At 50.3% G+C, this 20,201-nt stretch overlaps 11 protein-coding genes across 11 annotated transcripts; 9 read left to right on the top strand and 2 right to left on the bottom strand.

Moving 5' to 3' along the window:
• Window positions 1-817: 817 nt before the first annotated feature.
• On the top strand, window positions 818-1,309 carry FVEG_04491 (hypothetical protein; the record flags this gene model as incomplete). The annotated part of the gene is made up of 1 exon (XM_018892274.1): window positions 818-1,309. One exon carries the CDS (start codon window positions 818-820, stop codon window positions 1,307-1,309), a length of 492 nt encoding a protein of 163 aa, XP_018748942.1.
• Window positions 1,310-1,698: 389 nt separating this feature from the next.
• FVEG_15488 (hypothetical protein) lies at window positions 1,699-2,286 on the top strand (the record flags this gene model as incomplete). Its single annotated transcript, XM_018904616.1, has 2 exons — window positions 1,699-1,743; window positions 1,798-2,286. 2 exons carry the CDS (start codon window positions 1,699-1,701, stop codon window positions 2,284-2,286), a joined length of 534 nt encoding a protein of 177 aa, XP_018748941.1.
• Window positions 2,287-3,196: 910 nt separating this feature from the next.
• Window positions 3,197-4,354, top strand: FVEG_04490 (hypothetical protein; the record flags this gene model as incomplete). Its single annotated transcript, XM_018892273.1, has 1 exon — window positions 3,197-4,354. One exon carries the CDS (start codon window positions 3,197-3,199, stop codon window positions 4,352-4,354), a length of 1,158 nt encoding a protein of 385 aa, XP_018748940.1.
• A 904-nt stretch (window positions 4,355-5,258) lies between these two features.
• On the top strand, window positions 5,259-5,936 carry FVEG_04489 (hypothetical protein; the record flags this gene model as incomplete). Its single annotated transcript, XM_018892272.1, has 1 exon — window positions 5,259-5,936. The coding sequence occupies one exon, from the start codon at window positions 5,259-5,261 to the stop codon at window positions 5,934-5,936; it is 678 nt and encodes a 225-aa protein (XP_018748939.1).
• Window positions 5,937-6,088: 152 nt separating this feature from the next.
• Window positions 6,089-8,540, top strand: FVEG_04488 (hypothetical protein). The gene is made up of 2 exons (XM_018892271.1): window positions 6,089-6,505; window positions 6,550-8,540. Exons 1-2 carry the CDS (start codon window positions 6,200-6,202, stop codon window positions 8,464-8,466), a joined length of 2,223 nt encoding a protein of 740 aa, XP_018748938.1. The 5' UTR covers window positions 6,089-6,199; the 3' UTR covers window positions 8,467-8,540.
• FVEG_04487 (hypothetical protein) lies at window positions 8,206-9,354 on the bottom strand (the record flags this gene model as incomplete). The annotated part of the gene is made up of 2 exons (XM_018892270.1): window positions 8,206-9,160; window positions 9,209-9,354. 2 exons carry the CDS (start codon window positions 9,352-9,354, stop codon window positions 8,536-8,538), a joined length of 771 nt encoding a protein of 256 aa, XP_018748937.1. The 3' UTR covers window positions 8,206-8,535.
• A 168-nt stretch (window positions 9,355-9,522) lies between these two features.
• Window positions 9,523-11,922, top strand: FVEG_04486 (hypothetical protein; the record flags this gene model as incomplete). The annotated part of the gene is made up of 4 exons (XM_018892269.1): window positions 9,523-9,544; window positions 9,589-9,675; window positions 9,724-11,768; window positions 11,830-11,922. 4 exons carry the CDS (start codon window positions 9,523-9,525, stop codon window positions 11,920-11,922), a joined length of 2,247 nt encoding a protein of 748 aa, XP_018748936.1.
• A 351-nt stretch (window positions 11,923-12,273) lies between these two features.
• FVEG_04485 (enoyl-CoA hydratase) lies at window positions 12,274-13,098 on the top strand (the record flags this gene model as incomplete). The annotated part of the gene is made up of 1 exon (XM_018892268.1): window positions 12,274-13,098. The coding sequence occupies one exon, from the start codon at window positions 12,274-12,276 to the stop codon at window positions 13,096-13,098; it is 825 nt and encodes a 274-aa protein (XP_018748935.1).
• Window positions 13,099-13,733: 635 nt separating this feature from the next.
• Window positions 13,734-16,023, top strand: FVEG_04484 (hypothetical protein). Its single transcript, XM_018892267.1, has 2 exons — window positions 13,734-14,322; window positions 14,369-16,023. The coding sequence occupies exons 1-2, from the start codon at window positions 14,058-14,060 to the stop codon at window positions 15,982-15,984; spliced, it is 1,881 nt and encodes a 626-aa protein (XP_018748934.1). The 5' UTR covers window positions 13,734-14,057; the 3' UTR covers window positions 15,985-16,023.
• A 135-nt stretch (window positions 16,024-16,158) lies between these two features.
• On the top strand, window positions 16,159-17,641 carry FVEG_04483 (alcohol dehydrogenase). Its single transcript, XM_018892266.1, has one exon. The coding sequence runs from the start codon at window positions 16,205-16,207 to the stop codon at window positions 17,447-17,449; it is 1,245 nt and encodes a 414-aa protein (XP_018748933.1). The 5' UTR covers window positions 16,159-16,204; the 3' UTR covers window positions 17,450-17,641.
• Window positions 17,427-20,139, bottom strand: FVEG_04482 (hypothetical protein). Its single transcript, XM_018892265.1, has 5 exons — window positions 19,455-20,139; window positions 18,965-19,408; window positions 18,728-18,922; window positions 18,403-18,683; window positions 17,427-18,352 (listed from the first exon to the last, which is right to left on the bottom strand). The coding sequence occupies exons 1-5, from the start codon at window positions 19,625-19,627 to the stop codon at window positions 17,634-17,636; spliced, it is 1,812 nt and encodes a 603-aa protein (XP_018748932.1). The 5' UTR covers window positions 19,628-20,139; the 3' UTR covers window positions 17,427-17,633.
• Between the last annotated feature and the right edge of the window lie 62 nt (window positions 20,140-20,201).

The following is a 20,201-nucleotide window of genomic DNA, read 5'->3' as shown; positions in this document are numbered from 1 at the left end:
TGGAGATCAGTATGGTGGTGGGCATGGGCAAGTTCCTCTACCTCCGCCTCAAGCTCCCGGTAATGCCATGAACCTCTCCTGGATTGTTCACAGCCTCAACATGTACCTCAAGCTTCCGGTAACTTCATTAAGAGCTCTTCGACTACTTACTATGAACCTCAGCCTCCCCCATTATCTGCGGACCGACATACCGGACTTATTTACAGTCCCTTGAACGACTGCGGCACACCGATGGCCGTTCTCAACAGTATAACTTACACGCCTAGTAGACTCAAGCACAGATGCTAACATAGAGCAGCCGGTGAATGATATATGATATTTACTCATCCGTGAAAGGCGCTTGGAAATGTGATCGGCATCACCACAAGATGATAGACAGATCAAGAAGACATAATCTGTTGGGGCCCACCACGAATGGTCTGTTTAAATATGGCAAATAGTTTCAGAAAATCTTTTCGCCATGTCTCCTTTCACGAATATTCTTCCCTGTCTCCAGCTGAGAAATTGTGTGAGTGGTCGGTTGAAAAGAGCGCTGTGAGTCTCTCAATGTGTCTCTACTGCAGGTTTCCGCTCTCAAAGACCTTAGCATTGCATGTGCATGGAAGGCCAATACTTTCAAACCAAGGTGTCGTACATGAAAGGGGATACATGGGTGAATTCATTCGGCAGGTATTGAATAAAATCCTCCATGTATAAATACCGATCCTATCCTCTTACAGAATCTGAACCACTCACTTCCATAATCACATACCACCAACCTACATACTAGGCGCTCACTTAAATACACCTATCATCTCCCAATCTACTACACATCAAAATGACCAAGCGCCGCTTGTCTCGCGACTCTGAGGACGATGCGCCCCGGAAGTTCCGCAAGGTCAGCTTTCAACAACAAATCGAGCACACTGGCAACCCCGACGGGACTGTTTCTAGTCTGCGAAGATGCGGCCTCACACAACTACTCAACGAGGTCGAGCCCGAAGCGCAGCTATTGACACCAGAGAGAGACTTGAGGCCCAGCAACGACGAGCCGACCAACCTTGACGAGCATTCCAGCTCTGTAGGAGCCGATACAGACAACAGCGCAGAGGAACCCAGCGATGATTTTGATATTGAGGAAAGCTTGAAAAGCCCACGCCCAGAGACTTTACAAGGAATGTCCGATTACATTGATGAACTCAAGGGACGTCTCAAGTCGAAGACCCGTGTGATGAAGTATTGGAGAGAGTCGACCATGCTTCTTTTGGAGGAGGTAGAAGTCTTAGAGGCCGAATTGGAGGAAGTCAACAAGAAGTTTACCCGAGCCTGAAGGTCAGACTCTTGGAAATTGGTTGGAGTTCTTTCTAGCTGAAAGGAGTCTTTCGAGGAAAGGAAGGGGTCTTCTGGTGTTTACAGTTTCGCACTATGGGCTGTATGAGGAAATTTCTTATGTATCTTAGGAAACTGGCACTTTCATTTTGTTGAAAAAGATTGCTTGAGGTCTACAGGGACGGGGTGATGATGAGACAGGTGGCCCATTCGCACCTCCTCCCTTCCGCGCGTAGGTCTATATCCATCGTATCTCATTTATGATCTCGGCACTTCCATTCTACATTCCCCATTCTCCGTTCTTCAGACTTCAGACTTCAGACTTCGCTCTTCACAACTCATCGACATCAATACATCAACGGCACATTCTTCTCCATCATCACCATCATCATGCCATCCGATTCAGAGCTATCAGATTCTTTGGTGGACGTCAACGTGAGTTTAGAAGATACCCTCGTGGGAACTTAGTAGCAAACTAACTATTTCCAGCACTCGGACGCCGTCGACTTTTTGGCAATGCCTTGGGAAAAGCTCGACGAGTCCCCCGAGGACGCTGAAAGTGCGGCAGCGGAAACGGAGGGAAACCAAGAACCACAGGGGTCCGACACTGAGGAACAACACGTCAAGCCTTTGGAAGAGACGCAAGCCCAGAGCTTCCTCAATGATCCTCGCAAGGTCAAAGCGTGTGCGGTCTTCCTTCTGTGTGGATGCAATACCCCAGATGCAGAGCCGAGGCCGTCGCCTTATTACCTTCTTCGTTTTTCCCCGGCCCTGAATTGTTCTGGTGTGGACTTGTTCACCGCAATCCCTACCCTGCCTGACGCAGCCTCTGTTGAAAAACACTGGCAGACCCATTCTCGTGTACAACGTGTATTGCAGTCTTTTATCGATAACCCATCTTACGGCTCTAAGTACTTCTACTGTTATCGGGCTGTTGATGACGGGGTTCTTGGTGATCGGGCTGCCCGCAATTGGTAGAGTGCTGCAGGGCAGCTGCGATGCTATAGCCACCCGACTGATCCCTGCTCTTGCTGTTGGCTCACCAAGAAGTTTACTTCCACACGCACAAAGGATTTTGACGATAGAATCGTACTAGAATCGGGATTCTGCATGAGTTGCGGTGATTATTTGATTAACGAAAACCCCCTTGGCTGGGTGCAGGACTAGGGTTGGGAGGAGACTTGGTACCCCTAACCTAAGTTGTGGAGAGGCTTGGGCAAGCTTTACATAACCTTAGCACGCCCTTAGACCAGTTGTTTTTGTTATCTTAATAAATGGTCTAAAGTTTTGATCATGACCCAAGCTCTCGGAATCGAGATTCACAATGTCACACCCGGATCTTGCTTCAATATTGACATAGTTTTAGCGATTCACTACTTAGGCCATTTGGTGTATGATTGTGGCCCAAGACTGAACAGCAGCAATGGTCAGCGTGACAATCAGCCCACAGGCAGAACATGACGACTACCAATGTCTTCCAGGCCTACGCTCCCATTGTCACTTCTTTTCTTCCAATTCTTGCCCCAGAAGTTTATTGAATGCCATTGCATGTTCAGGGGTTGTGGTCAGATGAACATTCATTTTCCTTTAGGGTCACGATAAATGAGTCTTTGTTTGTTGAAGTGAGGAGAACATGTAGCTGCCCCCTAGAGCAACATGCGAACAAATCACTCTACTGTTGAATTTAGCTGCTTGCGTTAAAACATCTCGCATGTGTATATAACTCTCCCAGCGAGCCCAGATCAGAGCCACTCTCATATCCCGCAGAGTTCATCAACCCCCAGTCAACAGCACTACCCTCTCCGCAAACAGGCACCGCTTTAATATCACTACAAAAAGCATTTCCGACTTCTAAATCCTTTCTAACCCTTTAGACTCTCTTTGCATAATGACTGTGCCTAGTATCACAGTCTCCTTCCCCAATGCCACCCCCGGATCTCCTATGACCCGGGCAGTCACGTCCCCTGTCGAGTGGGATCAATATTACTCTGGCACACGCTTTTCCGAGAACCAAGACATCAATATGAACGGACCGCAAGGTGGGGAGCATAGTGGTCTCTCCGATGTTGATGAAGAGGGCCTAGACGCGAACTTTGTGTATGGCCGTCTTTCACCTGTCCCTGCCCCTCAGCAAGATTCGAAGACACTGTTGGGATTGAACGGGTATCTTCCTGGATACCGCTTTGTCGGCAACCGCGATGCTGAGATGGATGAAGGCGATGTGACGTACGAGGGCTCGTTTCATGAGTTTACCCTTGAGTATCCCTTTTTTCCTGCTGAGGGCTTTGAGGGTTTCAGCGGCTGTTGGCAAGAGGATGACTACGAGGCTGACGTCTCGGAGTCTTGTTTTGAGGAGTCAAGTCAAGAGAGTTCCGACACTTGTGGCTCCTCGGAGGATTATAGTGTCTCCTATACGAGTCCTCGAAGAGATTCTGACATCGAAGACAGTTGCTCGGGGCTGCGAAAGCGTAAGTTTGACGAGTACGAGCAGGGTCAAATCGAAGCCGATGAGTTCGAAGAGGAGGAGTTTGATGAGGATGAATCCGAAGATGTTCGGCTCGAGGAACAATGCTCTGATCCATCTGATGACGAGGTGGACCTGGAAGATGTCCTAGAATGCGAGTGTTGCTCTGACTTCTACTTCAACTCCACTGACGCTCCTCAGGATCACGGATGTTTCCTTGAGGACTTTACCTTCCAGGGCGATGATGTTAAGATCGAGGAGTTCCCTCGAAGACTCCAGACCATTCCCGAGGTAGATGAACCTGGGAGCCCAGTACCCTACGGGTATGCAGAGCATGCTCCTGATGTTACTTATGTGCCTGGAGGCTCTGGGGCTGAGGATGACGCCCATCATGGTAAATTTAGTTACATTATACTGGAGCAGCAGAGTAGTCGCCCCTGGCCTGTCTGGCCTGATGAAATTGTGCTTAGTGTGGAGGAGGATGAGGAGGAGGAAGAAGAGGAAGAGGAAGAGGAAGAGGAAGAGGAAGAGGAGGAGGAGTATGGCAATGGGCCCTATTTCAATGATGCTCAGCTCGATTAGGAGGAGGTAAAGTACACTTTCGTTTGATGTGTGTGAAGTTGAGAGCCCAAGTTTGTGGTACTGCTGGTTATTTTACCAACCTCCTGCAGACCCGGCTTGTTCACGAAGAATTATCGACAGAAAAGCACAAAAAAAGGTAAGTTTAATCACGGTCACTTCTACCATATTCCTTTTGTCAATCCTTGTTGGGAGTTCTTGTTTGTCTTCTTTGGAAGGCTAGGTGGGATGGGACGGAACAGGTAACTCTCAAGGTCGATATTAGGGGATAGCAATAAAATGGATGCTTCATAAACATTGAAATGAAATTCTAATGTGACGCAATATTTTTAATGTGAATATCTTGCATAAAGAGTGACAAAGACTTCTAAACCCTGATGAACAGAAACGGGGTATCCGGATGAGCCAGTTCAGGGGTTGAAACTAGGTGACTTGCAGGTGAGCAAGTCTTAGGATCAATTGAGTTGTATCCCATCGAATATTCGGATTGGGATGAGGATAAATAAACTGGCTAGTGGCTGATGTGCATCACCGACCTGAAGAGGCCTCGAATAGCTGAGCGACGAATATTGATGTAGCACAGTTCACACCGTCGAGCCTTGAAAGGCCTCTTTGTTGAAACAGAGATGTATACCAATACCAGCTGCAGAACTCCTATGGCTGCTTTGGGTCAATGGAAGTTAGAGTTTTTCGTGGGGACCTCTGCTTCAATGACAGTGAATCACTTGACAGCTGTCAACAGTGTCATGGCCTTGGTAGGTGGCAGTCACTTCCAATCTTTGATTCACACACAAAACTTCAGCATTTTTCTTACCACCCATCAACTTCTCGCATCAATCCCCCCCCCCCCCAGCCTATCGCCATCGGAGTAACAATACAGACTCTCAGCATCACTGACGACACGATCATGTCTCCCGCAGCAACGCGTAGGGCACGCTCCAGGCCCCAGGTGAAACGCCAAAGAATTGAGGAGGACGACGAACCGGAGCACAAAGACGTCGTGTTGATAAATATCCTAAAAGCGGAGAAAGAATCCCTGGCGAACGAGAACGAAGCATTGAAACAAAGGCTGAAAGAAGCTCAAAACGCTACTTCTTTGGAGACCAAGGAGAAGAACGCTCTCAAAGCTCGGAATATTAAGCTAAAGGCTTCGTGGGATTCGGCTACGCAAAATGTTCAGTCGTTACGGTCACAATTAGGTGAAGCAAACGCAGCGAAGAAAGAATGCCGCATTGCACTAGCAAAGGCGCTGTCTCCAAACTACTCTCCAATGGCCCATTTGGCGAAGAATTCCGACTGTCAGATCATGGTAAAAATCGAAGACCATGGTCAAGTAATGGAGGATATTGTACCACTTGTCAGTTCGGGAGACCAGGAACATATCAACCAGCTGCTGGATTTCGTCTTTCTTGGAGTCACCGAGAAATGGTTTTGCTTCAGCGCTGTTTGTGAAAAGAAAGTGACTGATCAAGACTCGTTCATGAAAGATCAACAATGTCCGGTTCACAAATCACCATGCGAACTCTGGTTAAAGAAGACTAAGGGTCCGCCTCAGGACAGAATTGTCTTCACGAGCACTGTGTAGACTTCAACACGATGAACTTGACGGGTGAGGTCGTCGCTCGGTGCAGGGTAGCGCCGGCCCCACAAACCGTCAGGACAGGGTTCCGTGCCGTTGAGCCCCTCCACCTTCACCTCCACCAACTCTGCCGTCTTCCGATTTGTTTACTCTACCATCAGCCTTACCTTATTTACACTCCGCCTTTTCAGGTCGTACCAGCATATCTGCCGAAAAAACTACATAAACCGCACTTTCGCTCTCGAAACACTTTCTTTCAACATGCCACCATGGCTGCAGTTCAGCCTCGTACGCGGTCTGCCCGCTTAGTGGCCGGCTTCACCAATAAATCTACTCAACACGCCCCAGCGACGGCGCCGAGTCCTCATGTTCACCATGGACCTCCAGCGCTGTCAATTTTTTTGACCAATTTGAATCTTTTGGACCTCGATCAACACGAGGATTGGCCTGGTATCAAAGCCCAAACGTTTGCGAGTGGTGGTTCCAATGCGCAGGGCCTTAAGAAAAGGGTTCACTGCGTTGAATGGGCGCTCTTCCAGCTCTTTGCGCTATGGGATCCTGATGAAACAAAAAAGGTAGGACATCAAACCAAATGTGAGAATCAAGCTGACATTTGCAGAAACTAAAACCGTTCTTCCCTCCTCTTGATCAAACGCAATCGGTCAACCTGCGAGCCGCCCTGCTACGAGCTCTCGAACAAGCAAAGAAGAATGGCGTCCTCGGACGAGATGCTATCGTACGAAAAACCATGCTGGACGAATGTCGAGGCGAAAGACTCGAAGAGGTTCTTGCAGCATTCTCATCTGCTGTTCTCAAACATGTCATTGCCCAAGAAGTCGTAACAAGCGGTGAACATACTGCACTCGCGCTCGGACTTGCGCTCGAGGATCGGGGATACAAGAGCGACAATACAGATCTCAACACCATGGTTTTGGCGCACAAAGTTGCGATCAGTCACATTCTCAACAGCAAGGTAGCCGCAAACTCAAGGTTCCGAGACTTTGCCGACCTTTTGAATGTCAAGGAGAAGGGTATTGCCAGAAGAAAAGAAGCGCTTGATGCCCTCGAGGGAGGCAAGACGATTTCTGAAGATGCTAGACGGGAAATGTGGCGGACACTTCGAAACAACTGGTCTGGCAGTGAGCGATGGATGGAGACGCTGCTTTATGGAGACGCCAGCGTTAAGAAGGATGGACTCCTGGGCATGCCCTTTGATCGTGTGTGGAGAAGAGTCCAGCAAGGTCGTCTTGGAGAACTAGAGGAGCACTCAACAGGTCTGCTGGAACAGCTCGATACTCGGGTCCGTGTACAGAGGGAACGACTTCAAAAGTGGCAAACCTTTCGCAACAGACTCTCTGCTGATCAACCCAAACCATCCCCATCCAAGGTCAAGCAAAAAGAGAAGGAGAACGGCATCGATTTTGGCTTTGGTGCCCACGAGGCACTTCATCTTGGAAGTACCAGCCCCAAGAAGGCGACTTTCGGCAAACCGAAGCTTCTCAGCGAGTACGAAGATCTTGTGTCCAATCTGAGCCAGGAGTTGCAGAGCACAAAACCCCAAAAGTCTTCAGCTCTTGACTTTTTACAGCGCCCTTCTTCCCATAATACACCAGCCATCAATGCTCCGGCCCCTGAACCACAAGAAGAAGAAGAGGCTATCAGTGAACTCGAAGACGAGGATGGGTTTGCTGAAACCCCAATTCAGTCTTTCAAGTCGAAGCTCGACAAGTCCAGAAGGCTTCCGGTGCGCCCTAAGCTGGCTCATACGGACGACTCTTTTGCTTCAGTCTCTTCGCGCGCCAGAAACTTGCGCAAGCCATCGGAGGACGAAGCTCGTATTCTTCGTGCCTCATCAGTTGAACGGACTAGCTCACCCGAACCTGAGGATGAACCTGTCGCAGCGTCTCCACGACCTGAGTACGATGTCTCACCTCAGCTTTCACCTCATATATCGCCTCACCCGTCTCCTCCCCCGTCACCTCTGCCACTACAAGAATCCCCAGAATTGATGCCGGTGAGACCTTCCCCCACCCAAGAAATGGCCGACCAGATCCTCGAATCTATGGATATGGCTTCTCCATCTCCTGTCAAACGACGACCCAAACCTCGACACACTCTTTCGCTTGCTGAACGAACTCGCCTGACCATGGCTCGTGGAGCATTCGACCCCGATAATGAAGATATCGATATATCCCCACCAACGTCTTCAGAACCTGTGTCTGTAGAGGACCCCAGTCAAACATCTGTTGACGAGGAGTTCGATCTCATTGCTCGGACCCGGAAGAGCATGGCTGGTTTCGATAAGGCGAGACAAAAGGCCCAGTTGGACAGGCGACGCTCCCTGCGGAAGACCAAGGCGCCCCCTAAGAAGGAGGGAAGTTACTTTCCCAAGGTGGAAGAGGAAGACATGACCATCATCACTGATGAACTCATGGCTCAAGAGGATATGGAGGCAGTCTTCAGATCACGACCCAAGATCAAGGCCAGCCCTCTGCCAAGTCCGACCAAGGATTGGGATGATGACGAATATATGTAGTCACGATAATGAATTTTCCTTAATCATAGTTTACATGCTCTCATATAATGTACACCGTGCTTTTACACTCTACCAGCCCTGCTTCTTGAGCTCCATAACTCTGCTGACAGTCGCCTTGAAACCATGCTTGAATCGTGATCGCCATCGCTGACTCCTTAGTCTCTTCTTCTTGAGACCCTTTCGCTCGTGGAACTTTTGGCTGTGGAATTTGTTCTTGACCTGGTCCTCTCGGATGATTCTGTTGAGAACTCGAAGAGCTACCATGGGTGTGGGACCAGTTGTCTTGGTTACTCGGTCCTTGATGAAGACCGTACGGCCAGTGACGGGCTTAGCGCGGATTTGAGGTCGAGCAATTGGGTCTGAGTCAATTTCAGCGCCATATGCGCTGGATTTGTTGGCAATGATGGATGCAATGTCCAAACTGAAGGGTTTCGAAGCATCGTAGGCGTGCTTGGGCTTTGATTCGGTGGATGATTCGGCGACAGAGCCGGCGGGAGGTGGTGAAGGAGGAAGACTGCCAATGAGAGGGTTCGATCGAGCTAGAGGAGCAACAGCTGGAGGTGCCTCGTCACCGGTGGGAATCTTGGGACCTGCTCGGAAGGCGAGTGAGGTTGTGAATGTCCTCTTGGCGAGGCATGTTGAAGGTGTAGCTACCCTCGACAGCATCGAGCTGCCAATTCTGAGCGAGGCGGCCCTAAATCTGTTAGCATCCAGTTCAAAAGTACAGGGCCAATTGACTTACATCTTGTCGATATAGCTAAACCGCCAATGGCCGTCGTCAATAGCTGTCCCAGAACAGGCGATGCAGAAAAGTCGCGATATTCGGATAAATGTAGGTGCGAAAGAAGGCGGGATTGTGGACCGAAGATCGGCCCCACATTGAAACATTTCAGCCTCGTGCCTGGATGCCTCAACACGGTTTGCGCCAGCATAAAGAACCGCGAAACAACATCCAAAAACAATTCCATCGTTATCTTGACGTGAATAGTTTACTCAAAAGTCTTAAGCGACCATCCTCATCCTCGTTCCTCCGCGCGTGCACGCGACGGCGCCACTATGGCGTATAATCCTTATGGCAGTATGTTTCCCTTGAATCAGTATCAACAGAGCTAACTTGAGTAGACAATCCTTACGGCGCGCCTCCTGCGTATGGAGGATATCCCGGATCAAACAATGCCCCTCCAGGAATGGCTCCTCCACCTGGTCTAGGTGCGCAAGCTCTGCCTTACACCCACTACCCTTCTAACATGTTTCCAGGACCTCCTCCAGGCATGTCTTCTGCTCCGGGAATGGCACCTCCAGGTGTCCAGCAGTCTAGCGCCCAGCAAGCTAATCGTCCAAGCGGCCTTCCACCCAACTTCCAAGCGCCTGCCAACATGCCCAACATCAACTTCAACGCCCCCGTGATCCGGCTCGGTACATCGCAGCAGGGCAAACCCGGTACCCCCACCGCGGGCGGTCGTGATATGCCCATGCCCAGCGGTGGACGTCCTGGCTTGGGGATGGACCGAGGAGGTGATCGAGACCGAGGCGCTAGGGAAGTAACACAGGTACTTGTTCCCCCGACGAACGAGGAGAAGCTCCGAACGATCTTCATAAACGAGATTCCCGAAGGCTTAGGCGGCGACGAGGGGATCCTGCGACTTCTGGGCGCTTGCGGAAAGCTGCGAAAGTGGGATTCTGAAGCGAGTGTCACAGAAGACCATAAAGGCGTTAAGTTTGGTTTCGCTCTTTTTGAGGACCCTTGGTCGCTGAGTACTGCAGTCAAACTTCTCCACGAGCAACAAGTCGAAGTTCCCGTCAAGCGACAACCGGTGGCCGCAGATGCACCCAAAGACGATTCGTACGAGGGTATCGACAAGACGAAGCTCAAAGTTATGGTCGATGAGAGTTCGCTCAAGTACCTGGAGTCCTACGAAGAGAGTCAAGACGGTGCTATCGGATCGGAGAAGCTCGAGGCGGCCAAGTCAGCGCTCAAGGACGTTGTTCACGATTTGTTCTACCCCAAGACCAACACAGCAAATGAGGATGTCACAATGGGCAACACCGAGTCTGGCGAGAATGTCGAAGTAGTGAATATTCCTTTGGCTCAAGAGGACGAACTCGCAGATATTCCAGCTGAGATGAGGGAAGTAGTGTCACAAGAAATCGCTGCTTTCCGAGAGCGCAGCAATCAACGAGATCTGGAGCGATTGAGAAAGGAAGAAGAGATGGAGGAGATGGAGCGACGACGGAATGGACCAGCCCGACACTCTCGACTCGATTCACCACCAGCTACCAACAACATTCCTCTTGGCCCAAGAGGCAGCATAGCAAATGCGCCATCAGGACCTAAGGGGCAGAATGGACAGCGAGTTGCCTTTGTGAATGGAGGTATTTCAAACACAGACCTTTCAATTCACCAAGAAGATGACGACACAGATGCCAGTGATGGAGAACTGTACCGACGGTACAAGTCCAAGAAGGACGAGGAGGACGAGAAGGCATACCTTGAGGCCGAGCGCAAGTGGAGCAACAGAGAACGATCAAGGCAAGCAGCAATAGATCGAGAGCGTGAGCGAGAACGTCAAGATGCAGAGTCATTCGAACAACGAAAGCAAGAGCAGCTTGAGCGAGAAAAGGCATGGGATGATGAGAAAGAGGCAAGTCGCAAGACACATCCTTACTACCGCGATCACAGCGGCTGGGCTCGCAAGAGAGCTGGTGATCGTGCAGATGAGGAAGCACGAGACGAAGCAGACAGAAGGGCAGAGCACGATGAACAGCGTCGTGAAAAGGCTGAGATGGAGCGTGCACGCGGCATGGCCGACTCGTTCCTCGACAAGCAGGCCGAAGACATGGACCAGCGACAAGCACCCGCTGCTGCACCCCAGCCGTTCAAGTTATCCCTCGGAGCCGCAGCTCAGAAGGCTCAGGCATCCAGGGCAGCACCACAACGGCGCACAATCGCAGAGGTGGAGGGTCTCCTGGACGACGAGGAAGCAGATACTTCTACAAAGCGACAACTGGTACCTATCCAATTCGAGCCTTCTTCTGCTACAGCGCATATGACGGAGGAGGAAATCTCACAGGCTGTCCGATCCCTGGCCCAGGAGATCCCATCGGACAAGGATGGCCTGTGGGGATGGCAGGTTAAGTGGGAGTTTATGGATGACGCAGTGGTCAAGGACAAGCTCCGACCATTCGTGGAGAAGAAGATTGTCGAGTATCTCGGTGTGCAAGAGGAGATGCTGGTCGAAGCAGTGGAGGAACATCTTCGCGCTCACGGTACAGCAGCCGCTCTAGTGGAAGAGCTAGAAGGAGTACGTTTCCTTTTCCCCCAGTTTATGTCTTGTGATCAAATTACTAACTGACGTTTCACAGGCACTCGATGATGAGGCGGAGGATCTTGTCAAGAAGCTCTGGCGTATGGTGATCTTTTTCACTGAGAGCGAGAAGCGTGGACTACCGGCGTGATGGGGGGGATATGCTTAAAATGTACTATTATTATAATTCGATGGGGTTGCAATACCAGTGAAACTTGGTGAGGGCGTTTTGAGAGCTGTGGGAATATACAATGAGTCTACAGTAACTTACTTGGTATGTAGCAATGTCTCTGTCTCTGTCAGACTGTCTCTGGTGTTAATGAGGGGTATCGTTGGCGCGTTGCCATTGTTGGGGGAGCTTCCGAGGTGCCGAGGTTCCCCACACTGAGCTTACCGTGGTCCTGGAGCTTGTATCCGTGGTCAGTGATGTAAATAAGAGGTCGAGCTCCATATTATCAATCATCCAGACTGTTCAACATCAATCACAGTAACAAGTATCATCATGTCAAAGTCACTCAATCCCCCAAAGGTGCCTCACGTCGCCGTCTCATTTCCCCACCCTCACGTCGTTCTCGTCACCATCAACCGACCAGAACATCTCAATGCCCTCCAGCGCCAGATGAGCATTGATCTCGACCGTCTTTGGAGATGGTACGACAACGAGCCGTCACTGCGCTGCGCCATCTTAACAGGCACCGGACGCGCATTCTGTGCTGGCGCAGATCTCAAAGAATGGAACGTCAAGAACTCAGAGGGAAATGTTAAGAACGTTGAGAGGTGGGCAGAGAATGGCTTCGGAGGCTTGAGTAACCGCCATGGAAAGAAGCCCGTCATCGCGGCAGTCAATGGTCTCTGCCTCGGCGGTGGAATGGAAATGGCACTCAACGTCGACATGGTCATCGCCAGCGAAACCGCCAAATTCGGTCTCCCAGAAGTGAAGCGCGGCGTGGTCGCCATTGCCGGTGCCCTACCGCGTCTTATCAGGACGGTAGGACGACAACGGGCATCAGAAGTAGCGATGCTAGGACGCATGTACAGCGCACAGCAGTTCCTCGACTGGGGTATTGTGAACAAGGTTGTCAAGCTGGAGGATGTTGTGCAAGAGGCGCTCAAGTGGGCTGTTGAGATGTCAGGTAATTCGCCCGACTCGATTATTGTGACGCGCGAGGGTCTTCTGGGAGGGTGGGAAGCTGAGGGGCCGAGGGAGAGCACCAACAGGATTGATGGGGGGATTTATAAGGGTATGGAAGGCGGTGATAATATGAAGGAGGGTGTCTTGAGTTTTGTCGAGAAGAGGAATGCTGTTTGGAAGGACAGTAAGCTGTAGGGTCACTGCGAGTGTTGCCAGAATCAGTAGAGCAATTGATCTTCATAGAGCTGAATGCTGTTCAGAATTGGGCTGCCACCAACGTCGACGGGTCGTTAGTGTCTCATCAGCTTCCAAATCATTATCAATTCACCAATTCCCACGCTTGTTTGCGCATTTCCGTCCGTCCAGGCCATCCTAGGGACGGCCCTTGATAGCGGGCTGATAGCTTCCGCGCTGGAGCAATTCATTCTCCGATTGGCATGCGCTCTGACTCCTACCAAGAAGAACCAGGGATGTCGATCGACAGCAAAAAAAAATCTCGGGCAGCCACATCTAATAGATCATCCTGCAAATCTCCCAAACGAGGTTCTCAGCTCGACGCTGGCAATCTGTATGTCTCCCAAAATGAGATAGTGGTGTACCAACTTCGCAGCTATCGGTAATTGATGACGATCAGCGAATTCTGGTTGGTGAGAGCCTGAGAGGTGCACCCCCAGATGCAAGGATGACCTAGTGGAGTTGGCACGGTGAAGGCTCCATCTTGGTTCGACCATGGTCTCTTGTTGAGCTCCTCAAATGTCTTGGGCTGAATGCACAAGCCAGTGAGAGACAAGCGGCCCCTTTAGAGGGTATCGCGGTGGTAGAGATCGCCGGGAGAGATCAAATCGCCAGCCTGGAAACACCCACTACCTGTTCGCTGGCGCCGCCATCTAAGACATTAAGCCGCTGTCGCATCTTGTTCTTGTTGTACCGCCGCAGGTAGCTGCGGGGATGCATACCGGAATTATTGTATTGTGTACCGCTTGGCTGATCTTTGACCGAAACATGGTTCAGTTCGATGGGATTTGAGACAGTCCGGGCTAGTGGTCATGTCCAACATAAGAGGCTGCTCCCCAGCTGCACTCGGCTGCATTCGTGATCACCTTGTGTGATGTTACAAACCTCCGCCTGGTGTAACCGAGTGAGAGTGTGCTACAATGGATTACAGTCATCTCGCCCCGAATTCTCTGAATGAGTCTGTCAAAGGCCATCCTGAATCATCTCGAGATTTTCAGAGCAGACCTTCAACTCCAGGAATGGCACCTGACGCAAGTATCGGATATGGGCGAAAGCCTCGAAAGCTTGTTCTCTGTTTCGATGGAACAGGGAACAAGTTCCATGGTGACGATAGTGACAGCAACATCCTCAAGATCTTTCGCATGCTTGACCGTCAAGCTGACGACCAGTACCACTACTACCAACGTAAGTGACCCATTCGTCGCAGTCACACTCAACTTACACAATCCAGCGGGCATCGGAACATATGTCGTCTCAGGATCACTCACTCATACCGGAATTCGAGCTCGCTTTGGCTCTTGGTATCAAAAAGCCAAAGACTCGGCCATTGGCTCTTCATTCGACCAGCATGTCGTAGGAGGCTATCGATTCCTCATGCGATTTTATAACCCCGGCGATGAGATCTACATGTTTGGCTTTAGTCGAGGAGCATATATCGCACGTTTCCTTGCTGAAATGCTCGACTATATCGGTCTCTTATCGCACGGCAATGAGGAAATGGTCAAGTTCGCGTGGAAGGCATTTGCTCAATGGCAAGGTCGTGAGCAAATTCCTGAAGACGAGGAAGACTGTGACAAGCCACCAAGCAAAGAGACCGAGGCCGCAAAGAAGAAGAGAGACGAAATGTTTCAGTTCATGAAGGGCTTTCGAGAAACATTCTCTCGCCCAGTTGGCCGTATCCGCTTCCTTGGACTGTTTGATACAGTAAATTCTGTTCCAAGGTTTGAGACAGCTTGGATGCAACGCAGCAAGTTTCCGTACACCGCACGCAGTAGTGCACGAGTAATTCGCCACGCCGTCAGTATCGACGAGAGACGAGCCAAGTTTCGTCAGGATCTCATGTATCAAGATCGGCCCAAGCAGAAGGATGACAAAGGACATCACTTTCACAAGGCGATCAATGACATCCGCGAGGAACTCAACGGGCACGATGATCGAGGCAGAAAAAGCAACCATCTCTCTCCTAACGTGAAGAGAGGTGGCCGAAAGAAGAAGGGCAACGCATATGCCCCATACCGAGCTCGCTCAAGATCGTGCAGAAGACCAAGCCAATGTGGAGATCCTGACAATTTCTCCAACCTCTCCGGCCTTGCACTCGATGAGATCGACAATATCGACGATGATGCCGCTCAAGACATTGATGAAGTGTGGTTCTCTGGTGGCCATGCTGATGTTGGTGGAGGCTGGGAAATGCTCGAAGGTAGCAAGAGTACCAGTCACATTCCCCTTGCCTGGATCGTGAGAGAAGCTCAGAAAGCTGGTCTCACGTTTGACGATGAAAAGGTCGCTGAGATGGGATGCTGTGCTGCTCATGACTGGCAAGAAGCTACAGGACGACCGCCAATCCCTGATCTTCGAGTTTCCAGCGGCAGTGGAGGTCCAGGTCGTGCACCTGATATGCCAATGGACGAAAAAGAAGACCATCCCAAGAACGATTTCCACGATATAATGCACGGCGCCTGCACAGCTCGAATCCACGACTCCCTCGAATACGGCCAAGGTCTCGGTCCCTTCGCCGTAACAGCCTGGAAAATCATGGAGTACATGCCCTTCCGTAGAATGGATCTTCAGCCCGACGGATCATGGAAGCCAATCCGCTGGCCCCTCCCAGGAGGTGAGGTCCGAGATGTACCTGATACAGTACGAGTCCATGGAAGTGTAATTCGCCGTATGAAGCTTGATGAGAATTATCGGCCTGGAAATCTCATCATTGGTGGTGGTGGTAGGGGTGTTAGAAAGGCCTCTGCTCAGCACGGTATTGGTGATTGGGAGTGTGTAGCTGATCATGGTGATCCAGTTGGTGAGATTTGGATGAGGAAGAAGAAAGATGACAGATACAGAGATTAATCATGTGAATGGATAAAGAATGAGATATAAGTAGTCAATTAATATTTTATTTGTTGACGTTCAAGTTGTTGAGATGATCTTGAAGTTGATGCTCATGGCAAGTACAGGTGGATCACGTGAAGATCCTTTAGAGGGCCACGACACCAAATCTCCATCATGTCTTCCTTAGCGCAACAACCCTCCAACATGCGCTGAACCAACACCGCATCAACTCATCGCCATGCCTCTCGTTCTCTTCCTCGGCGTCCTCGAAAATGGCATCCCCGAACAAGTCCGGCAGCATAGCCGCACAATAATCTACACCATCCTCACCCTCACCCTCCTAACCCTCCTCAAAATCTGGACATCCGGCCGCAAGAATCCCTCCCCGCGCCTCCTCCATGGCAAAGTCGTCATGATGACCGGCGGAACGTCCGGCATAGGCGCTCAAACGGCCCTCGGACTCGCAGCTCAGGGCGCGCAGCTGGTTCTGCTATCACAGGCGCCTCCGTCGGATCCCTTCCTCGTCGAGTATATCCAGGATCTGCGACAGAAGACGAATAACCAGATGATCTACACGGAACAAGTGGATTTGTCCGATTTTTACAGTATTCGGACGTTTGCGACGAAGTGGATTGATAATGCGCCGCCTCGACGGTTGGATATGATTATTCTGTGCGCTGCTACCATGACACCTCCTGGTGGAAAGAGGAGGGAGACGGAGGAGGGTATTGAGGAAACGTGGATGATCAACTTTTTGGCCAATTTCCATTTACTCGGTATTCTAAGCCCTGCTCTTCGTGCGCAGCCCATCGATCGAGATGTTCGAGTTATTATTCCTACATGTTCATCCTACATTGGATCACCATCCCTCAAGGAGCCTGTCTCAACGGCCAACTGGAGTCCTGGCACCGCATATGCTCGCAGCAAACTCGCCATGAATGTCTTTGGCCAAGCATTCCAGAAGCACCTCGATGCCTACGAACGTCCCGACAAGGCTCCCAACAACACCCGAGTAGTCTTCGTAGACCCCGGTCTTGCTCGAACCCCTAGCACCCGCCGCTGGTTGACGCGTGGATCTCTCTGGGGACTTGCAATCTACCTCGCCGGCTACTTAGTTCCCTGGTTCCTCCTCAAGTCTCCCCACATGGCAGCCCAATCTATTCTCTACACCGCCATGGACAATGACTTTGCTCGAGGTCCTGGTGGAAAGCTCATCAAGGAGTGTATGGAGGTCGACTTTGCGCGCAAGGAAGTCAAGGATGAAGAAGTCGCCAAGAAGTTGTGGCAAGAGAGCGATGCTCTGATTGAAAAGGTCGAGAAGATTCAGGCCAAGAAGAGAGCTGCTAAAAAAGCTGCCGATGAGAAGAATGCCAAGGAGAAGACCGAAAAGGAAAAGGAGGCCGAGATCGAGGAGCTCGTGGATGCCATCAAGAAGGGCAAAGAGAAGCATAAGAAGGCTGCGGGGAAGAAGGGTAAAAAATAGTCAACGATGTACATGAACATAGACATAGACGGAGTTTGGGTATTGGTCCGGCGGTATATGGGACGTAATATGTAACACAAATGAAAGATCCAACGGCCGTAATTTTATTGCTATCACCAACTCCGACGCTCCTCCTTATCCTTATCCGTATCCGTACACGATTATATAAAGCCATCCCTCGACGCTATTGTTGACGCTCGCCGAGAAAGTCAAAAGGTCCAGTGAACAGCAAGCTTTCCATCCCTGGGTCAACTTCGAGATCTGCCAATATGTTGGTCATCCATGTATCATCTGATTCACCTGTTATCTGAAGACTTGGCACAAGGCCAGGATCTTGAAAAGACGATGGGGTGAGTCCAATATCTGCAGTGAATGGGTTTGAAGGAGATGTCTCGGTAGATCCGAAAAGACTTCCGACTTCAGGCGATTCGGCAGGACCACAACGCTCAAGATACCATCTCTCTATACGTCGAGCTCTTCTCGCCAGACCAAAGTATGGATCTGATTCACCATCCCCTGGATTCGAGTTTGAAGCAGACTCCATGCGTAGGACGATCTGCCGAAGGGTGTGAGGCATGTCGAGAATACGTCGAAGATGACCAGCAGTTTGTGAGTTTTCTGGCTGTGCTGCAACAAGGTCGAGTCGTACTGATAGAGAGACTGCGCAGTACAGCATGATCCAGCCGATGTTGGGCATCGTGTCTTCGTCGCCTTGTGGGAGAAGGAGGATCACGCTTATGAGAGACTTTGCAGCAGACATGCTTTGTGAGAGCCAGTCGAGAAGTCGGCTTTGATCTGCACCTTGCTGAAGACTTTGGAAACCGTTTGGGCCGTATGAGATGCCATCCGGTGAGGGTTGGCAGATCAGGAGGTCAAGGACGTGCAACTGCAGAAGAATTGTGGCTAGAAATGTCAGAAGAGATTCCTGGACTCTGGTCAGAACAGGCACTTACGACTCTCGCTGAGCGGAAACGGCAAGGAAGATTTTGTGGACGTATATCGCTCTCTGATTCTGTGTAGCTCTGCAGGCAGCTTGTCTTGTCTTGACCCTCGTATGGCTCCTGTAGCTTCAATCACTGCGTCGTCGACCTCTTCAGTGAGTTTTTGAAGATAGATTATGTATGGGAGATGTCTGTCAGAGGGCGCAGTTCCCCCGGACAAAAGACTGTGACAGCATTCGAGGATAAATGGAGAGTATCGAAAGTGGTGCGACTTTTGCAACAATACAGCCGAACTTTTGCGTGTTAGATGTAGCTTAGTGTTTATTGTACGACATACCTTGAAGAGAGATAATAAGTTCCGGCCAGAGCTCTCATCTCATCATGCGTCATTTCACCAAACCCATGCTTGCTCTCTCGACTCAAAGCCCATAGACTTGCCACTCTCGGACGATCAAGTCTCATATCTGAGATGATACTTGCAGCAAGTGACAAGTGTTGGGTGTACCTCATCGTTCCTTGATGAAAATGCGCCCTGAATCATTAGCGACGAAGTCTGAGAAGACGTAGTACTCACCAAGCTAAATGCACCAACAGCCCTTGTAGCATATCCAAAGTTGCGAAAGGCCCTTTTATCATCCTGACAAGTACAATTTCGTTGAAAAGCTTGCCTAAATTTTGCTGAAGCTTGAGATCCTCGTGTGAAGCTGCCGCGAGAATCGCTGCACACAACGTCGGTCTCTCTTGAACCAACCCCTGAATGGTTACCGACTCTGCAACGATCACAAACGGAAAATGAGGCGACATGCGCATTCTGAAGGTGTCGAGAAATTCCTGTCCTTTCTCAAATGACAACAGTCCTCTGGAGAACGGGTTGTGAGATGCTTCGGTATCAATACTGGCTGGTGTCGTGGAAACACCAGGTGAAGTGTCTGTAACATTTGCTGAAGTCGCATTGGCTGAGGTCAAGGATGGTGACCTCGATCTTGTAGGACTTGCAGCTTCAAGATTTCTTGACGGCCTGAGTCAAGTTAGTGATTGTAGTTCACAAAGTACAAAATCCTCACCCAGGCCTCAGAGCCTTTCGTCGCCGAGAAGGATTAAAAACACATGTCTTGTTCAGGCGCAAACACCTATCGCATTTTCCAGACTCCTGTGATTTTTCGCATCGGATCTTGGCATGAAAACACGTCTGGCACGTCTTGAGCAGCGGAACATTTGGGTCTGATCTCGATGCCATTGTGAATACGGTTTGGACGGTTTGTTTTGATGCTAGCGTTGATGAAATTGAATCATTAAACTTCTCAACGGCGGGGAAAACGTCTCATTTAGATTCACGACTCATGGATCCTAGCTTATCCTTTTCATAGCATTGAAGTTACCTCAAAGGCGGATCTGATGATTTTCCTGTATTCACCGTGCCCGTAGGTCAAGAAATCACCAGAGATTGAGTTGTTGTGGTTGAGAAGCGGACTTGAATCTTGAATGTGGCTGTGACACTGAAGCCAGCGATCGGACTCGGGTTTGATCTCAGGGCAGTTGCAGCGGAGTTTTCTGTGTCGGTGTGGCGATGCAGGTTCAGTTCAGTGCTATATTCCGGCTTTGCAGGGTTGCATCGTCATCTCAAGAGGAACGGACTGTGGCTGGGTTTGGGTGCTCAAGTCCGTGTCCGTTCCAACACGGCACTTGAAGGAAAGGATTAAAGACGGTTCGCACCGACGCACTCGTAATTGGCTTTGCTTCAGGGACGGTTTTAAGAAGGTTATGCCGAACGGATTTGATTCAGGGACGAAGCCAAGCTTGTTTCTCCACAT

This window comes from Fusarium verticillioides, chromosome 4, assembly GCF_000149555.1.
Source record: "Fusarium verticillioides 7600 chromosome 4, whole genome shotgun sequence".
NCBI lineage: Eukaryota > Fungi > Ascomycota > Sordariomycetes > Hypocreales > Nectriaceae > Fusarium > Fusarium verticillioides.
Note: the sequence above shows the minus strand (reverse complement) of the source record. Positions and strands in the feature narration are given on the sequence as shown.

Coding starts and splice junctions, on each gene's coding strand:
- FVEG_04488 (XM_018892271.1), top strand. CDS start 6,200: ATGGCTGCAGTTCAGCCTCGTACGCGGTCTGCCCGCTTAGTGGCCGGC. Junction 6,506..6,549: donor ATCCTGATGAAACAAAAAAG/GTAGGACATCAA, acceptor TGACATTTGCAG/AAACTAAAACCGTTCTTCCC.
- FVEG_04484 (XM_018892267.1), top strand. CDS start 14,058: ATGGATTACAGTCATCTCGCCCCGAATTCTCTGAATGAGTCTGTCAAA. Junction 14,323..14,368: donor CCAGTACCACTACTACCAAC/GTAAGTGACCCA, acceptor TACACAATCCAG/CGGGCATCGGAACATATGTC.
- FVEG_04483 (XM_018892266.1), top strand. CDS start 16,205: ATGCCTCTCGTTCTCTTCCTCGGCGTCCTCGAAAATGGCATCCCCGAA.
- FVEG_04482 (XM_018892265.1), bottom strand. CDS start 19,627: ATGGCATCGAGATCAGACCCAAATGTTCCGCTGCTCAAGACGTGCCAG. Junction 18,923..18,964: donor CTGTTGGTGCATTTAGCTTG/GTGAGTACTACG, acceptor CTAATGATTCAG/GGCGCATTTTCATCAAGGAA. Junction 18,684..18,727: donor ACTTATTATCTCTCTTCAAG/GTATGTCGTACA, acceptor AACACGCAAAAG/TTCGGCTGTATTGTTGCAAA.